This window comes from Diospyros lotus, chromosome 13 (assembly GCF_014633365.1).
Source record: "Diospyros lotus cultivar Yz01 chromosome 13, ASM1463336v1, whole genome shotgun sequence".
NCBI lineage: Eukaryota > Viridiplantae > Streptophyta > Magnoliopsida > Ericales > Ebenaceae > Diospyros > Diospyros lotus.
Genome location: NC_068350.1, coordinates 30,571,285 through 30,588,208, shown reverse-complemented (window position 1 = coordinate 30,588,208; position 16,924 = coordinate 30,571,285). Strand labels below are relative to the sequence as shown.

At 35.0% G+C, this 16,924-nt stretch overlaps 1 protein-coding gene across 5 annotated transcripts in view; it reads left to right on the top strand.

The window, feature by feature from the left end:
- Positions 1 to 2,366: 2,366 nt before the first annotated feature.
- The window catches only part of LOC127789138 (eukaryotic translation initiation factor 2 subunit beta-like), a 30,861-nt gene continuing 16,303 nt past the window's right edge, over positions 2,367 to 16,924 (top strand). For 2 of the 5 annotated variants that reach the window (XM_052317936.1, XM_052317933.1), the window contains exons 1-8: positions 2,367 to 2,534; positions 2,687 to 2,745; positions 4,411 to 4,519; positions 5,711 to 5,766; positions 5,843 to 5,897; positions 6,125 to 6,222; positions 10,384 to 10,529; positions 12,697 to 12,839. In XM_052317936.1, the coding sequence (XP_052173896.1) occupies positions 2,701 to 2,745; positions 4,411 to 4,519; positions 5,711 to 5,766; positions 5,843 to 5,897; positions 6,125 to 6,222; positions 10,384 to 10,529; positions 12,697 to 12,839 (652 nt within the window). In that variant the 5' untranslated portion in view covers positions 2,367 to 2,534; positions 2,687 to 2,700. The remainder of the gene's footprint in view (positions 2,535 to 2,686; positions 2,746 to 4,410; positions 4,520 to 5,710; positions 5,767 to 5,842; positions 5,898 to 6,124; positions 6,223 to 10,383; positions 10,530 to 12,696; positions 12,840 to 16,924) is intronic. The other 3 variants (XM_052317934.1, XM_052317938.1, XM_052317937.1) reach the window with 3 other exon arrangements.

Below are 16,924 nucleotides of genomic sequence, written 5' to 3'. Positions count from 1 at the left end.
TAAAGAAAATGCGTTTTTTAATTTTCTATTTTGAAAAATAATTTTTCAAAATGACAAAGAGAACGCATTTTCAATTTTCAAAAAACAGAGTACCAAAACAGAAAACTAAAAATGAATTCAAAACTCAAAACTAAAAATTGAAAAATAAAGTGAACGCACCCTAAGTTTTTCATGAACTTGAGAATATTTTTAACAAATAAAAAGACTAAAACACCCCTTGCTATTTTATAATCCCATACAAACATATTATATATATTATATATGTAATATATTTATATTAAATATTATATATATGTATATATTATAATATATTTACATTATTTATTATAAAATATTATATATATAATAAAATAGATATTCATACAAACATATATATTATGTGTATATATATATACAGACACGTATATATATACATAATGTATAAAAAATAATATTTTTTTGACTTCCTAAAGATGTTATGGGTCCTAATATTTTATCTAGTAGAAGGAATTTATTATTTTTAAACAAAAAATCAAATAAGGGTAATTTTGAAAAAAAAAACATGAATTTCTAAAAATGTTACATTTAAACCAAACATAAGAATATAAGATTCTTAGAAAAAAATATTCAACATTTCTGAAAATGTTTAAACTTAACCAAACATAGAAATATATAAATTCTAGAATCAGAGATTTTCAAAAACATTCTCAAGAATTATGAATTTCAGGAATTTAAAATTTTCTCTCGTACCAAACGCCCATTTAAGGTCACTACTCTTATAAAATGCTCAATTTTTTAAGGGATCATATGCCTTTGGAACATGGGTTTTTAGGTGTTATTGTCAAAATACAATAATTAAAAACTTTTATGAGTGGAGCGTGCGTAAATGCCGTTGACCTCGAGATCGGAACAAATAACAATTCTGCAACCCGCTTTTGAAGCTACTCCTTCCGAAGCCCAGTATATGACGTCTTCCGAAGAGTAGGGTGGTCCTTCCGAAGTGTATTGAGGGAGAGCTTCCGAAGAATATGATTAGAACTTTCGAAGGTGATCTGATGCTTCTCAAGGTCTTCCGAAAATCTGTTGCCAAAAGATGGTTGTTGAGGTAATCTTCCGAATGTGATCTTCCGATGGTAATCTTCTATAAGAGAATAGTTAGAAGGCTTGTGGGACTTTTCCCACGAAGACCCTCCGAAGCTTAAGTGAGTACGAAAGGGGCACTTAAGTAAGGGAAGGAAACTAAGATCTTCGGAAGATAAGTAGTTAGAGAAAATACCATTGTTCAAAAAAAAAAATCCTTTTGGAGTAATAAGGTTGGCCTTATATAGAGATCAACAATCAACCATACATGATAGTTCGGAAGATAGCTTCTGAAGACATCTTCCGAACTTCTCAAAATTGTTTCTTTGCGAACCTAAGAGATCACCTTCCGAAGATATGCTGCCACGCCTTCAGAAGCTACGCCAGATATTCTTCCGAAGATCGCTCCCATTCTTCCGAAGACTGCTTCCGAAGCTTAAGCTGATTTGCTTCATGTCTCACTCCTTTCCGATTATTGGGGCACCACACTAGGTGTTACTCTTTTGAAGAAATTAAATTAATAAATTATTAAAAAATTTAAGTCGATATCTATATATAAATGAATAACAAATCTTTTTAAAGAGAATAAGTTTTCACCATGTTTAATACTTATGTTGAGGAAGTTAAAGTGATTCTTCGATTAACTAAACAAATATTTGTGTGTATAAATTTTTAAAGTATTTGTAAGCTCTAACAATCATAATATGTAAATTCATATTTATATATTTTTGTTTGTAATTAATGACTTACCAAAAATTATTATTTTTTAAGCACTTTTTTTTAAAAGTATTAAAAATAATAGTTAATTTAACTATGATTGTCCTACAATGATTAAACTGGTCAAAAAATTAGACCAGTTAATCTTGTTTATTTTTAATTTTAATTTTAAATATTATATAAATATAATAATAATGTGAGATGTTTAAAAGGAAATAATGTCTACTATTTGAATACCTCAATCATTTTGTTAATATAATAATATATGAATAATTTTGTGTTAATTTTACTATAAAAATATTTTAATTATAAGATAATTAATGTCATTCAACACATTTTTAAACCTATTAAGCCTTTATGAGAAATTTTATTTTTTAAAAATTTATATCATAATTTTAATTAATATATCTTTATTTTATAAAAATATAGCGTAAATCTCATCTCTTTCGAGTCGATATTTTGGACGGATTCCCCGCGCATCGCCTTCTTACATATTTTACCTTTAAGAATACAATTAAAAATCATTTGAATTTTATAAAAAAAATGTCATTTTTGTCTTATACGTGAAGCCAAACGGGGTGTTAGGGACGCGCCTATAGAATTTAGACACTGCTTCAAAATGCCGAAGCCTGAAGAATAGAAACGAATCGGAACCAAAAAAGTGGTTGAGATCAAGCTTTGAACGAAGGAAAATATACGTATCAGCTGCTATTTTTGCGGATTTCGGTCATCTTCCCACTCGACTTGGAAATCATCAGGCAATTTTCACTCGTTTGATCTCTCTTTCTCTCTTTCCAATTCAATTTTGAGCTATTTTTAACGGATGATTGTCGAGGGAGGATTTAATCTTTCCAGGGCTTGATTTTTTTTGTTTTTTTCCATTCTGCTCACTTTTGGAGTTTCCCTGCAGATTTCGGTTCAATCATGGCCGAAGAAAGTAAGATAGAAGCCAAAGAAGATGTTCCAGACGTGAGTCTCCGTTTACTCGGCCTTTTTACGTGTAACTTTTCTGTTTTTATGTATGGTGTCGTTAAGAAATGTTTAGAAGCTGTAGAAATATTTATCCGGGAGACAGTGAATAGAATCATGAAGAAACTTAATCAATTGAAACGTTTACTCCTTCTTATAATAAATATGATGGTGAAAATCGTGTTTGTCACGTTTGAAATTCTAATCTAACTGGTATTATAATTGGTTTCTGGCTATGTAGAAGGAGTTTCGTTGATCAGAATGATAGTTTTTTCCAGTACATACTTTATAGGTGGCACGGAGCCAGAAATTTAGGTAAGATGGGGAAAATTAGTCCAAATATTTATGCTATATTTCTTAAACAAAATATATAGAATAAAATTTAAAGATTTACTTTGTGAACTTGATAGAATAGAAGCGTAAAAAATTGTGATAAAACTTGAAAATCTTAAATAAGAAGACATATATTTTTAATCGTTCAAGTTTTACCCCTTCATCATCCCAACAGATAAGCAAATGATTATCTATTACATCTGGTGTTATAGAAATCAGGAAATATAGAGAAAATTTATGATAATATTTATTGTCTAAATATGCATGTTTAGTTTTATGTGTATTTGGATGTCCATTTTTTTTTTTTTTTGTGAGGAGTTCAGCAGAAATATATGACTCTTCCCCCCTTGAGTGACTTTTAAGTTTAAATATATGCCTCACTATTTTAAGATAAAATTTGTGTACAAAAATAAAGGTGGCATGAGAGTAATATGTTATATGATAGTTTTCCAAATTCTTAATTTTTTACAGAAATACTAATTTTTTTTATCATTATAGATGTAATATTAAACTGGGTACTAATTCGATCAAGCACATTGGAGGGGCTGTTTTGGTGGGGAATGGGGGACAATGGGAAACCCTATTTATAGATCTGTTAAAAATTTGGTTCTGAATGTTGAAGGTATAAGCGTGCACCTACTGCACTCAGAGGACTGATATGCCTTAGTTTTGTCATATACTCCTACTTGTCAAAAAGATACATATGTTGTATCCCTTGTTTTTGTTGTTTGGGTTAGATTGCTTGGCATAAGAAGTAAGCCTCATATGTTCATGCAATTTACTTTTCCTAAATGTTAATGTTTATGAATGTGGCTATTCTTTTCCTAAGTCGCACTTAGCATTATATCCATGTTACAAACCATTTACTGCCATGTGCTGTTTCAATTCATTTATTATATGTATGTCACTAAACTACTTAAATAGTAAGTTCTTTGTCATCATTTGTTTCATATTTGGTACTGCTTCACATACAATCAGAAGTATTTCTCATAATTGCTATGGCTTTTGTGGATGTTTTGCAGTATTTGTACCTCATTCAGTCAAGCATGTTTAGACAAAACATAGGTGCACGTCCATCACCTTTCATTGGCTCAACTTCTCATGAAATGTATGCATGAACCTTGTTTCCTCTGTTCGTTTTCCCCACTCCCTCCCTCCCCCGGGAGTATTTAACTGTTGGAAGATTTGAAACCCAAATAACCATGAGGGGAAGCAGTTGACCCAGCATGATTTTTATCTTCTACTTTTGTAGTTGAATCTGGTCTATTATCCTAATTGCTTCATCTTTTATAAGTTCATATAAGGTTTTAGTATTGAGTTACTATTTTTCAGATTTTACCATTTGATCCTACTAAGAAGAAGAAGAAAAAGAAGCCAGTCAACCAGGATGCTGGGCCAGATGCCTCTGGCAAATTAGCTGAGACAATTGAGGACCTTTCAAGTATGTTTAAGATGCCTTTCAAGAATACATGTCCAAACTTTTCTGTTATTGTTTATGTTTGTATGCTCAAAACTGCAACACACCAAGTTATATTCCCATTAGTGGGGTTCATTATATGGGTTCTAACTCACCAATCATTTCTAGCTCTGACTATAGCTTCTATAAGCTCGTTATAGGACATGTCATGCTTAAGAGTTTCCCACCAATTTTTTCTTGGTTTTCTTTTACCTATTTTGCTATCAACTTCTTCCATTTCATCCACTCTCCTTATAGTAGCATCTATTAGTATTATTTTGACATGACCAAACCATCTTAATCATGTTGCACGCATCTTATTCTCCATAAGAACCACTCTAACCTTATTATAAACTAGAGAGGTGGACTATACTATGCATGTGCAAAAAGAAAAAATTTAAATGAAAGTTTATTAGGTGGTGCTTGATAGTTTACTTTTTAATTTTTTTAGGCAAAATTTTAAACGAAATGATCCTTGGTGTAGTGGTAATGTTCTTCGAGAAATCAATTATTATTCAGGGTTAAGAGTTCAAATCTTGTTAGTGTAGTTAATTTTTATTTTTTAACCAATATACATAAAGGGTATTTTAGGAAAATACTTTATTGATAGGGTGTAGTGGTAATGTTCTTTGAGAAATCAATTATTATTCAGGGGTAAAGAGTTCAAATCTTGTTAATGTAGTTAATTTTTTATTTTTCAGCCAATATACATAAAGGATATTTTAGGAAAATACTTTATTGATAGGGCTTCATAATACCAAAAGGCTTAGTTAATTTTTATTTTTTAATCAATATACAGAAAGGGTATTTTAGGAAAATACTTCATTGAAAAGGGCTTCATAACCCCAAAAGTAGGTGTTTGCTTATATATTATAGTATAGGTAACCCCATATCCAATTTTCCCTTTCTGTATGTTCATGCCCCCACCATAACTTCTCATCTCATTTATCCTTTTTTTTGGCACATGTTGGTGCTTTATTGCCCGACATGTTGTGCCATACAATAGAATCGATGTCACACCAATCTGAATAAGACTAATAGATGCTACCGTTTGTAATATAGACAACCTTGTGTTTATATGCACGTTCTAGAAAATTATCTTCTTAGAGCTAGTTGCAGCTGTTCACTTCATGTTATTACATTAATGTTTATGGAGATGTATACCTGTGCATGCAGTTTCTGAGGGAGTTGAAAATGCATTCGTTGGTTTGAAAAAGAAGAAAAAGAAGCCAGTGAGTTATCAAGTTCACAACTAGTGCACAAAACTGTGATTACCTGTTTGTTAATAGGTTGACACTGTTGTTGCAGGTAGAAACCGATTCCTTGGATGAAGAGAATGTTGACATGGGAGAAGATCTCAATGGTAACACGTTATATCCTTTATACCTAAAACAACATATCAAGCCTTTGTCCCACTATGTGGGGTCTGCTACATGAATTCTAATTTTCTGTTTTTCTTTTTATGGTTAAGTGAATTCTAATTTTCCATTCTATAACTTTTTTACCTCAGTTTACCAAACTGCTAACCTTACAAGTTTATGCCATATGGTTGTACTTAAAAAGGCTTTGATCATTGTTCTGGATATAAAGGTAATAATCTTGTAGGTGAGAATGAAGAGGGAGAAGAAATCACTTTACAACAACAATATCCATGGGAAGGAAGTGATCGAGATTATGAGTATGAGGAGGTATGTTTTATGCTCCTATGATTTGAGTGATCTTCTAACGTAGGATGGAACTTTGTAATGGCTTAAGTCTAAGTCTTAATCTTATATAAACAAGAAAAGACAACTCTAGCAACTCTAGAAAGTATAAAGAATAAGAATTGTATCATGGAAAGCATAGGTTTACAATGAATCTCACATAGGGTATATATAGAGAAAGGAAACCTAACTTGCCTCAAACTAAAAATTTTAATAACTTATCTGATGAAATCATATAATATCTACCTATTAGTTAAGATAATTTTTGATATGAAACAAGAGAAGAGAGGGAATTTGAAAAGGAAATTTGCCGACTAAATGCAGCTTATCTATTTCCAGAAATATCTCGCTGTGTACTCATCTGATTGCTATAATTCTAAAACGAGAAGAAAATGAGATTCTGGACTATGAAATCTGCATATGAAACTCTGAAAAATGATAACAGGAAGGCCTCGAAACAATGCCAAACAGATTGAAGTGTAACAATGATGGAAATTGAAACTTGGGTTAGGATAGATAAAACCCCACAACCTAACTTAGAGATACAGAGGCAAGCAGTTACCACCCCCTTGGAATCCGCTAACAAGATACAGAAATTCTAAAGATAGTTCACCACTCAATGAAATGCACCAAAGTGATGCAGAAACTTAGAGAAGAAAGCACAATGGCAATTCAACTTCTTGTGTATAATCTGATTAACAATAATATCCCAAAAATCTTATATGAGAAACTAAATAGATAGTCTTGAAACATCCCTCTAAGAATAGGAAAAGTCACAATTAAGAGTATTTTCGCTCAAAGCAATTTGATCAAGATTTCAAGGTGACTTTCAAAGCTTGTTAAATGTTGACTTGTAAAAATGAGCCTCCCTTGACAGTCTGTCAACAAAATGGCATCATCAATTCTAGAGATATCCAAATTAAGAGTTTTTTTTCTCTTTTTTTGTTTTTGTTTTTGGACTCATTTAAAACAAGACTTCTTGATCTTCCTAGTAACAACTCTTGGGCTACCTTTGGTGATGGATTGATCATCCAAATGTTCAAATGAACATGTAAGGAGCCCCAACCCGGCGACCCTTAAGCCAAGGAAGCCAAGGTGGAGTCCCTAGAGAAGTGATAAAAAGACATACAGAAACACAGCGGAAGCATAATATACATAGATAAGTTGTCAAGTACCGAGGAGATCATACACAACAAGAACCACTAGCCAGTCGCTAGGGTACCATACACAACGACAAAAAGAACAAAATGACATCCTCCCGCACCCAAGAAGAACAACCACTCTCCCAAGGTCTTCGACTAGGATTATCCTGTACACACTCTACCCTGTCGGATCAAACACTGCCCTTGACCTTCTCTTTTCCCCTACCTGAAATGATGGAGAGCAAGAGTGAGTCACAAGACTCAACAAATATAAGGAAACAAAAAGGCTACAAGGCTAGAGACTACCTTGCCCATATATCGCACACAAACCGTGCCATGAACCACAACTTAGGCCACAAAATAACACATGCGACAATGCACAACTAATGAACCAAGGGTCCTCACAAAAGACACAGACTGGTACCCAACGTTCTATACAAACCTGCATACAACCATGAACCGGCTAGCATATCGGGAGTCAAATGCTCCTGAGCCCAAAGCTCTCGCAACAACCGAGCCAAAGTTCTCTCGGGATGGTCCCCCCGTCACTCGAGTCCTCAAGATGGTCCTCACATCACCCGAGCTTGTGGATGTACATCCCGCGGATAAATCTGTCGCATGGAATAGTAACCATGCAATGCAACGCAACATATAAGGATGCAAGGCTATTGTCATGGCCTAAGCCTGACAATACCCTTCCTCTCTAATTCCAATAAGAATTAGGAGGACTTTACGCCCCAAACAGGTAATAGAACATAGAGAAAAGGAAGAATTAATGAGAATGAAGAAATGAACAGAGAGAAGCAAAGAGAATAGGAAGAGAGATTGTGAGAATTCTGATATTTTTCATAATTCCTTCCCCTTACATGACTAGGGGAATTATACCAGTGCCTGGGGAAAAGATTCTCTTGCCAAGGTGGGCCCTACTCCCCTAACAAACTTGGGAATCTCTAACTTCCCTGCATGTGGCCATAACTACCTGCCTTCTAGAAGTTACAACAGTAAAATGAAGACCTAATCTACTAACTTAGGGGTACAATAGTGAAAATAACAGCAAGCAGTAATAAGCAATAATTGGCAACAAGAAAATTTAAAATAACTCGAAAAGAGGGTCTTCTCGTGACATTTCCCCCCCGCCTTAATCAATTTCTTGTCCTCAAGAAATATTAAGGAGGTTAGCTGCTCTTGGAAACTGCTTGAGAAGATCTGGGAGGTACTCCCAAGTGTTTTCTTCCGAAGGTTTTCCCTGCCACCTGACTAACACTTGAATGAGGGAAGCCCCATGTTTGTATATCACTCTCCTATCCAAGATAACCTTCGATTCCACTGTTTGGCCAATCTCTTCAGGAATGACAGGCAGAACAACACTCACTGGTTGCCCACCCACTGCCCTTTTTAACAACGAAATTGGAATACAGGGTGAATGAGTGATCCAGCAGGCAACCCCAGCCGATATGCCACCTTCCCAACCTTAGCTTCTATAGGAAATGGCCCGTAGTACTTAGGGCTGAGCTTGGTTGCTTTTCCACGGGTAAGGGACTTCAGGTGATGGTACCTCAACCTCAAGTACACTTCATCTCCCACCCCAAACTCTCGTTCACTCCTCCTCCTGTCTACAAATTGTTTCATGTGGTTTTGAGCTGAAGACAACTCCTGCTTCAGCTGCTGAATCATCTCCCTCCTTCGCTGCAAATAGTTATCCACAATTGCCACATTGGATTCTTTCCCAACTCCCGGTAGCACAGGTGGCTGGTACCTAAATAAGGCCTCAAAAGGAGTCATCTTGATGGAAGAGTGGTGGGCGGTATTGTACCACCACATACCACTCACCACTGGGCCAGGGCCAACCATTTATGCCACTCCTTAGGCTGCAAGAGACATATGCACCTTAGGTAAGTCTCGAGACTTTGGTTCACCCTCTCAGTTTGCCTATCCGTTTGAGGGTGATGAGCAGTTAACATGCTCAGCTTTGTTCCCAGTGACCTCATCAACTCCTGCCACATCACACTAGTGAAAATCCGGTCCCTATCTGAAATGATGGTCTTAGGAGTTCCATGCAATTTAGCCACCCAGTCCAAGAAGGCCTTAGCCACCTCCCGGGCTATGTAATCTATTCTTGTAATTTAGGAGAGTTCTTAGGATTTTTTTGTATATATAATTCACCCTACAGATCAATAGAAAGTGAGGAAGAATATTCATATTTTTCCTATTCATTTTTCAATAAATAATCATTTGGTGATGTATATCAGACTTTGATGAATAATATAGAATATTGATATTGGTTTTGGTTAATCGGGATTATTGTTGTTTCTTTGGTTCGTTTTCTGCATCATTAGGTCACAAACCTTCCAATTAATTGTGCAACATGTCTGGAAGATGTTAAGTCATTGAGTCCGGTCTTCTATCTATGGTGCATGAAAAAGTTTTCACACTACACAGTTGACTCGTTTCTCCATCTTCAGCAAATTCAACTCCTTCATATAATACAGTATCCTCTCCTCCTTTCATTTGGTTGTCTTCTTCCTCAAATTCTCCCAAATTCATGGATTTTCTAGTTGGACATTCATTTGAACCTTGTCCTGGTTTCCCACATCTGTAGTATTTGTCTGGACTAATCTTGGTGTATGGACTATAACTTTGTTGTACTTCTTCACTTGATGGATTGTAAGTATGACCTCCTTTACTTGTTGCTTCCTTTATCTGTTGCCCTGTTGATCTTGGTTGTGATTGAGTGGCCTTTTCCTTGCTAGAAACTAGATCTAGAGCATTCATTGTTGTAAATATGGAAGGCATAGGATAATCAACTATGTAAATATGGAAAGTAGAATTTCCTAGAGTATAATCCTAGGATCTAGACTGTATATATTGGTGTAATGGGCAGCATTATGAATACACAGAGAGTATTTTTTGTCCATCTCTTACAGTAATAATAACAACGACTATTATTTATCATCTTTCCTTCCCGTTGAATGACATATTGTCCATGATTCATGTAACTGTGCAGCTTCTTAGCAGAGTGTTCCATATCCTTCGGGAAAATAATCCAGAGCTTGCTGGGGACAGGCGTAGGACTGTTATGAGGCCACCACAAGTTCTTCGAGAAGGCACAAAAAAGACTGTCTTTGTGAATTTCATGGATTCGTGCAAGACGTATGTTCAACTATTCTTTGTGGCTTCCATTTATCAAAAGACAACCCCCCTCCTCCTTCCCTTTGGATTTGCACTTTTGAACTGTCCACAGTCACAATGCTCTGAAATTGTTGATTGCTGATGTTGGGTGAGACAAATGCTACATGTCCATTTTTTTTTTTTTTTATATTGGTTAACATTTCTTTACTATGCCTTTAATAAATATTCTTTGTTTGGTATAAATACATTAATCTTCATATATCTTATGTGCTATAGACTCTTCTATCCCAAACCTTCCAAAATTTTTTGGTTGTCACAACATTATAGAGTTTGACAATCTATTGGTCTTTATAATTTTCAAACTAGTAATTTGTGTGAATTGATAATTATCATGTGTTCTAAAACGAGGCTATTTTTCTTATCTAATACATGAAGATTAGATTTTGGCAAAGAATAAAAGAATCTCTTGTTTGTTATTAACGGCTGGGATTATTCAATTTTGGTTGCCATCAAGGGGTGATCAAAATAATTTAAGATAGTTTTTCTACTTGAACAGGTTCTGAGACACATTCTTTTTGGAAACAAGAATTAGGTACTATATGGTAGATTGTAGGTGTGTGAACTGGAAATTAAAAGGTTTGGAGCATAGATGGTATGTGATTACAGATGAACTATTTTTTTTTTTTTTTTTCAGGTAAAGGACAATTTACAAATGAACTTGTTTAAGTTGGTTTATCATCTTCTTTAGGTTCATAGTGGTCTTCTTCATTATTCTTGATCTTATTGGATGATACATTCACTTTAGGTGTGTAGAATGAAACTGAGAGTGGTTCCAGGGAATTGATTGTATGTGATTCCAAATGAACTACTTAATTTTGTTTGTCATCTTCTTCCTCTGTTATTCTTGGGAATCATGTATGCGCTTTAGATGTGCTTACTGAATTTTATATAAGGGTTCAAGCCATTGAACATGTGAGATTCCAGACTAAACTTCTTAACCATCTCTCTTCTTTAGGCTCATTTTATTTTTTTCCATTATTCTTGACATGAGTTATTATATTATGTACTCTAGGTGTGTAAACTAGAACTGAGAATTGTCTAGGTCATTGGCCTTGCCTATGTTACATTGCTTTTCTATATAACATATAAAAGGGTAAGGGCAATGGGATATGTATTTGACACCTGTATCAAAATTGGATACTTGAATCCTCTACTTTTTAGGATAATTGAAACAAAAGAAGGTTATATTTGATAAAAGAAAATTTTAGAGACTCTTACATGGATGACAAATAGAAATATGATTTTTTTTTTCTGTAGGTTACATTTAGTTTCATGTATATTTGTAAATGATAATATCATTCATATAGCAATGCTATACAATACATAGTATGTCAAGATGTTCACACAGATGTTATGTACCCATGACCTACTTTTCCTAAGTTTAAGGGTCTAAGCAAATCAAGTCTATAGAGACATCCCAATCCAGCACTCATAGCAGGGTGCTCGTATTATAGAATCATATGAGCTCACTAGATGCATTAGTTAACTGTTTTTTTCTTTTATTCACATTCTACTTTATAGGGTTTCTTTTTTTATTTTTTTGGTAAATAAAGAAGAAGGTGGGGTGACCAGCATAGCAACTTCCTCTAGGTGTGACCATGAGGGCTCTTCCTTGCCAAAGAATGTCTGGTTTGAGCCATAACTACTATCAAGAAGGCGGGTCTGTCACCCTAGCCCCCTGTACCATTTATTTTGGCATCACGGGTCTAGGTCATCCCTCAAGCAAGATGGGTTTAAGGTTTAAACCCTAGACCCAAGTGACATGGGGGTACTCTCGAACTGCTCGGCTACCATCACAGTGGTTCTTTTACAGGGCTTTAATCATTAAACTTTTGTATGTGTTCTGCTCAGTCCCCCTCTTCCCTATTTCCTTTCAACTTGCTATATTTGAAAGGAGAACATCAATTCCCAGTAATTAGTTTATTTCTGTGGCCATGCCTTCCAAATCACCTACTTATTTGTGCATGTCTGGTCTTCACTTTTTCCATAGGTGAATGTGTAATCTTATAAACTTGAGGGGAAAAAGGAAAAACAGAACCTTTCCATCCATAATTGTTAGGCTGAAATGGGATTCTTGCTGAAATAACTTGAAAATTCTTTTTTTATTTGTTTGTTTTGTCCATTTCAGGATGCACAGGCAGCCAGAGCACGTGATGACTTTCTTGCTTGCTGAAATGGGAACTACTGGGTCTCTTGATGGGCAGCAGAGGTTGGTTGTTAAGGGCAGATTTGCTCCTAAAAACTTTGAAGGGATTCTGCGTAGATACATCAGTAAGTTTCTTGTCAAGCTAGGCATTTAGTGATTTATGAAATAGGTTCATAACTTAGGGGCTGTTTGACAATACTGTTGCTTTTATGTTTTTGTTCTCTATAATAGTTTTCTATTTTTGGTTCATTTTGGTTACAAAAATATATATTGAATGGCATTTGATAATTCATGCTGTTTTGTCAAGACTGGAAAGAAACACATAAAAGTATTTTTTTCATTGAAATACATGAAAATGTATTTGATAACATCCATTCATGTTTGTTTGATATATATTTTGGTTGAACATATGTAACAATTCATTTAATGTTATTTATGGAAAACAATTTATTATAATAAAATATTATTTTTAGTATGATTATGAAGTTTATTGGTGATTGCAATTATAAAGAGAATTAGTTAGTTTTTTTTCAATTTTTATTAGTAAGTTTTTTTTTTTTTTTTGTTAATGTTAATATTCATTAATATTAGTGGATGGATTATATTACTACTGTTTTAGAACTTTTAATCTTAATAATATTGTGTGGTCAACTTGTTACATCATTATTTTCATTAACTGCACCTTACCCTAATTAAGTTAAGGTTAGTGACACAACATTTATAACGTCAATTGACTTCTAAAAGTCACATTAACAATACAATCCATACAAAAGAATAATGTTGCAAAATTTTATACTTGATGCCCTTTTTGAAACAACCCTCTAGTAAGGGAATAATGAGAAAAAGTTTCAATACCATTTTAATATGGAAAAGTTTCATGAGATGGTAGTGAATGAGGATAATTGATATGGTAGTACAATGTACGAGGCTCTCCATGCTTTGTCAGGGTTGGGGGAGGGTCATAAAACTTGTTACAATGGTAAATGGATAATAAATTATATATGTATTATTAAAAAAATCAATCATATTACCATCAATACAATAATAAATCATGCAACAACAACAACAATAATCACAAGCCTTAATCCCACTAGATGAGGTGGGTATATGAATTCTTGATTTCCAATTTACTCTATCCATGGTTGTATTCTCTATAAGGTTATTATATCCTATGTCATGTCTAAAGGTTTTCCACCAATTTCTTGGTCTTCCTCTCCTTTCATTACAAATTTCCTTCATTGCATCTCCTTGCCTTGTAGGTGTTTCTATTGGTCTTCTTCTCACACATACTGTTGAGATTGTCTTCAATTCAAATTTAGATAACACAACATAAAGTATGGTAGAGGTGGGATTTCCATAGGCAGTCAATAACTAATTGATTTAAGTATTCTTGACTAATATTATCTGTATATAAATAGAGCTTCATATATAATATTTAGATGGCAATATGACATTAAATGGTGAGCATTATAAAATCTCAGTAAGATTGTGAGCTTGGGTGTATTGAGGTTGAAAGTGAGATAGTTTATCTTTTTTGTTTTCCATTACTTACATAGTGAATTTAAGCTCCTACCTTGATCGTGGGGTACCATGTTAAATTTGTTTCTCTGGTTTTGATTTTGTGTGGGTGTTGGGAACTAAAGCAATACCTATCAAGTGGTAGCTAAGGTTATCGGAGCTGGTTTATTAGAGCCTCAAACAGGTAGAGCTTTTTTAACTACAAAGAATTTTTGAATATAGAAAATTTCTCTTCTTTTTAGAGGAGGAGAGTCGCTGTTACAAAACAGAAATATTGTTCTGTTTGGTCAACCCAGTGAGAAAATCCATCTCGTTGCCAGAGAGCTCCATTAGTAGCTATCACAACTTCTTCACATCCTCGGTTCTATTTATGTTCAATCTCCCTCATAGTCAGAGCAGCACCACCATTGCAGCAGACAAATCTTTTTTAGGCTTCTTTTGCACCAGCACCAAGAACCTGCAAGGGGCCCTCAGAGGAGAAGCTTGCCTATAGTCATCTGTTCAATAAGCACTAACCCACTAGGACCCGTCAAGAGTTTTGGCTTGATCTAATTGGAAGATAAGTTGATTTTGAGTATTTTGATTTAGCTCTTGTATATGACCCAGTTTGTCCAAGGTGGTTTGTTGACATCTAGATGTGTTTTGGTGGATATAGTAACCCAACATGGCATTTAACCCTATTTATATGGTGATCTAGACTATGTTACATGGACTCGAGTATGGGTGCTGGATATGGTATGTGCCTATTTATATGGAGATCTAGACTATTTTATATGGTGATGTAGACATACCCCCCACATGGCATTTAACCCCATTTCTATGGTGATCTAGACTATGTTACATGGACTTGGGTATGGGTGTTGGATACAGTATGTACTTAGAGGTTGGACTTGCCATTTTCATGAATTTTAGGATATTGGGGTGTGCGTTCGAACGTAGGACAGGATTACTAGGATACAACATAAGGAATAATAAATCTTACTACCCTACCCCTACACTTACAAATCTTTAATCTTTTATTTCTATAACTAAAAATTAAGGGTATGTTACTTACATGTAAGATAAAATGGTAATTGGTAAGTAGGTAATTTGGGTTATCTTATACCAACATATATTTTAAAAGGCTAAAAGCAAATTAACAGAAATAATAAATCAAAATAAATTGTTAATTTTTATTTTTTTAAATTAAAAGTAAATTAAATGCATACAAAAACAAGAATAAACACATAGACATGAAAATGTAGAGTCTGTGACATCCCATGCCAGTATTAGTATCATGTTGTGTTGACACTCGTACAATGCCTAAAAATGCAGAGCCCGTGTAATATAGGATCGAGATAGTTTTGGTCTGTTAGACTTTTTTGACATTGGGAATTAACCAATTTGGTGTGGTCTTATCAATCCATTTGAGCCATTCACTTTTTAATCAGGTTTGGTTTGTTGTCCTAGTTTGGGTTGTTGATTCGATTTAGTTCTAGTCCAAATTTGGTTTTGAGCCATTTGGATTCAACTCTATAAGGGCTCATTTGATCAAGCTTAGTTAAGTAGTTGGAATTTCGCTAGGTATTAGTAATGGCATTGGATCAACACCCTATTTAGGACATATTAGAGAAGGTGGATTGTAATACCCCGAGAGCCCAGAGAGGTTAGTATAAATCGAGGATAGTGTAAGAAAGGAAACAACACCAGCTGGATACCTTTTGGGCTGAATGTTGGCAAAGAACTCCCAAGTTAAGCGTGCTTAACCTGGGGCAATCCAATGATGGGTGACCCCCTGGGAAGTTCGTGTAGGCCCATCAGGGTAAGTTGTTTCGGTCATTCCTATCGCTCGATACGGGATGTTACAAATGGTATCAGAGCCGACCCTTGGCGAAGGCGGTCCGATGAGGGCGGGGAGTGGCGCCGGGGCTCGAGGGCCTGTACAAGGAGCGGCTTCTGGCAGGCTTCTAGGATGGCAGCCCCCAAGGGGAGAAGATCTGGGACCAGTTGTAAGGTCGCATGACGAGGACGTCATGCGCTTAAGGGGGGAAGAATGTAATACCCCGAGAGCCCAGAGAGGTTAGTATAAATCGAGGATAGTGTAAGAAAGGAAACAACACCAGCTGGATACCTTTTGGGCTGAATGTTGGCAAAGAACTCCCAAGTTAAGCGTGCTTAACCTGGGGCAATCCAATGATGGGTGACCCCCTGGGAAGTTCGTGTAGGCCCGTCAGGGTAAGTTGTTTCGGTCATTCCTATCGCTCGATGCGGGATGTTACATGGATACTTTGTTTATTTTCACTATGTTTAAAATTTCAAACCAAGGTGGGTAATTGTTGAGATTGTCTTGAATTTAATTTAGATAATCTAACCTAAAGTATGGTAGAGAGAGGATTTTTGTAGCCAATCCAGAACTCAGTGAGTTTAGGATTTTTGACCTATGTTTTTATTCTTTCTATAAATAGAGCCACATATATGAATCATAGATGGTGATGAGGCATTTATTGGTGAGTTTAGGTGTATTGGGGTTGAAAGTGAGATAGTTGATCTATTTTGTATCCAAGTATTCACATAGTAGATTATGCTCTTACTCCACCAATAGAAGTAGGTGCATTTTCAAATCATGCTAAATCTATCTCTAATTTTGTTCTTGTGTTGGAATTACAGAATTTATTTCTACATTTGATCTTCCTAACAAGTGGTACCAAGTCAC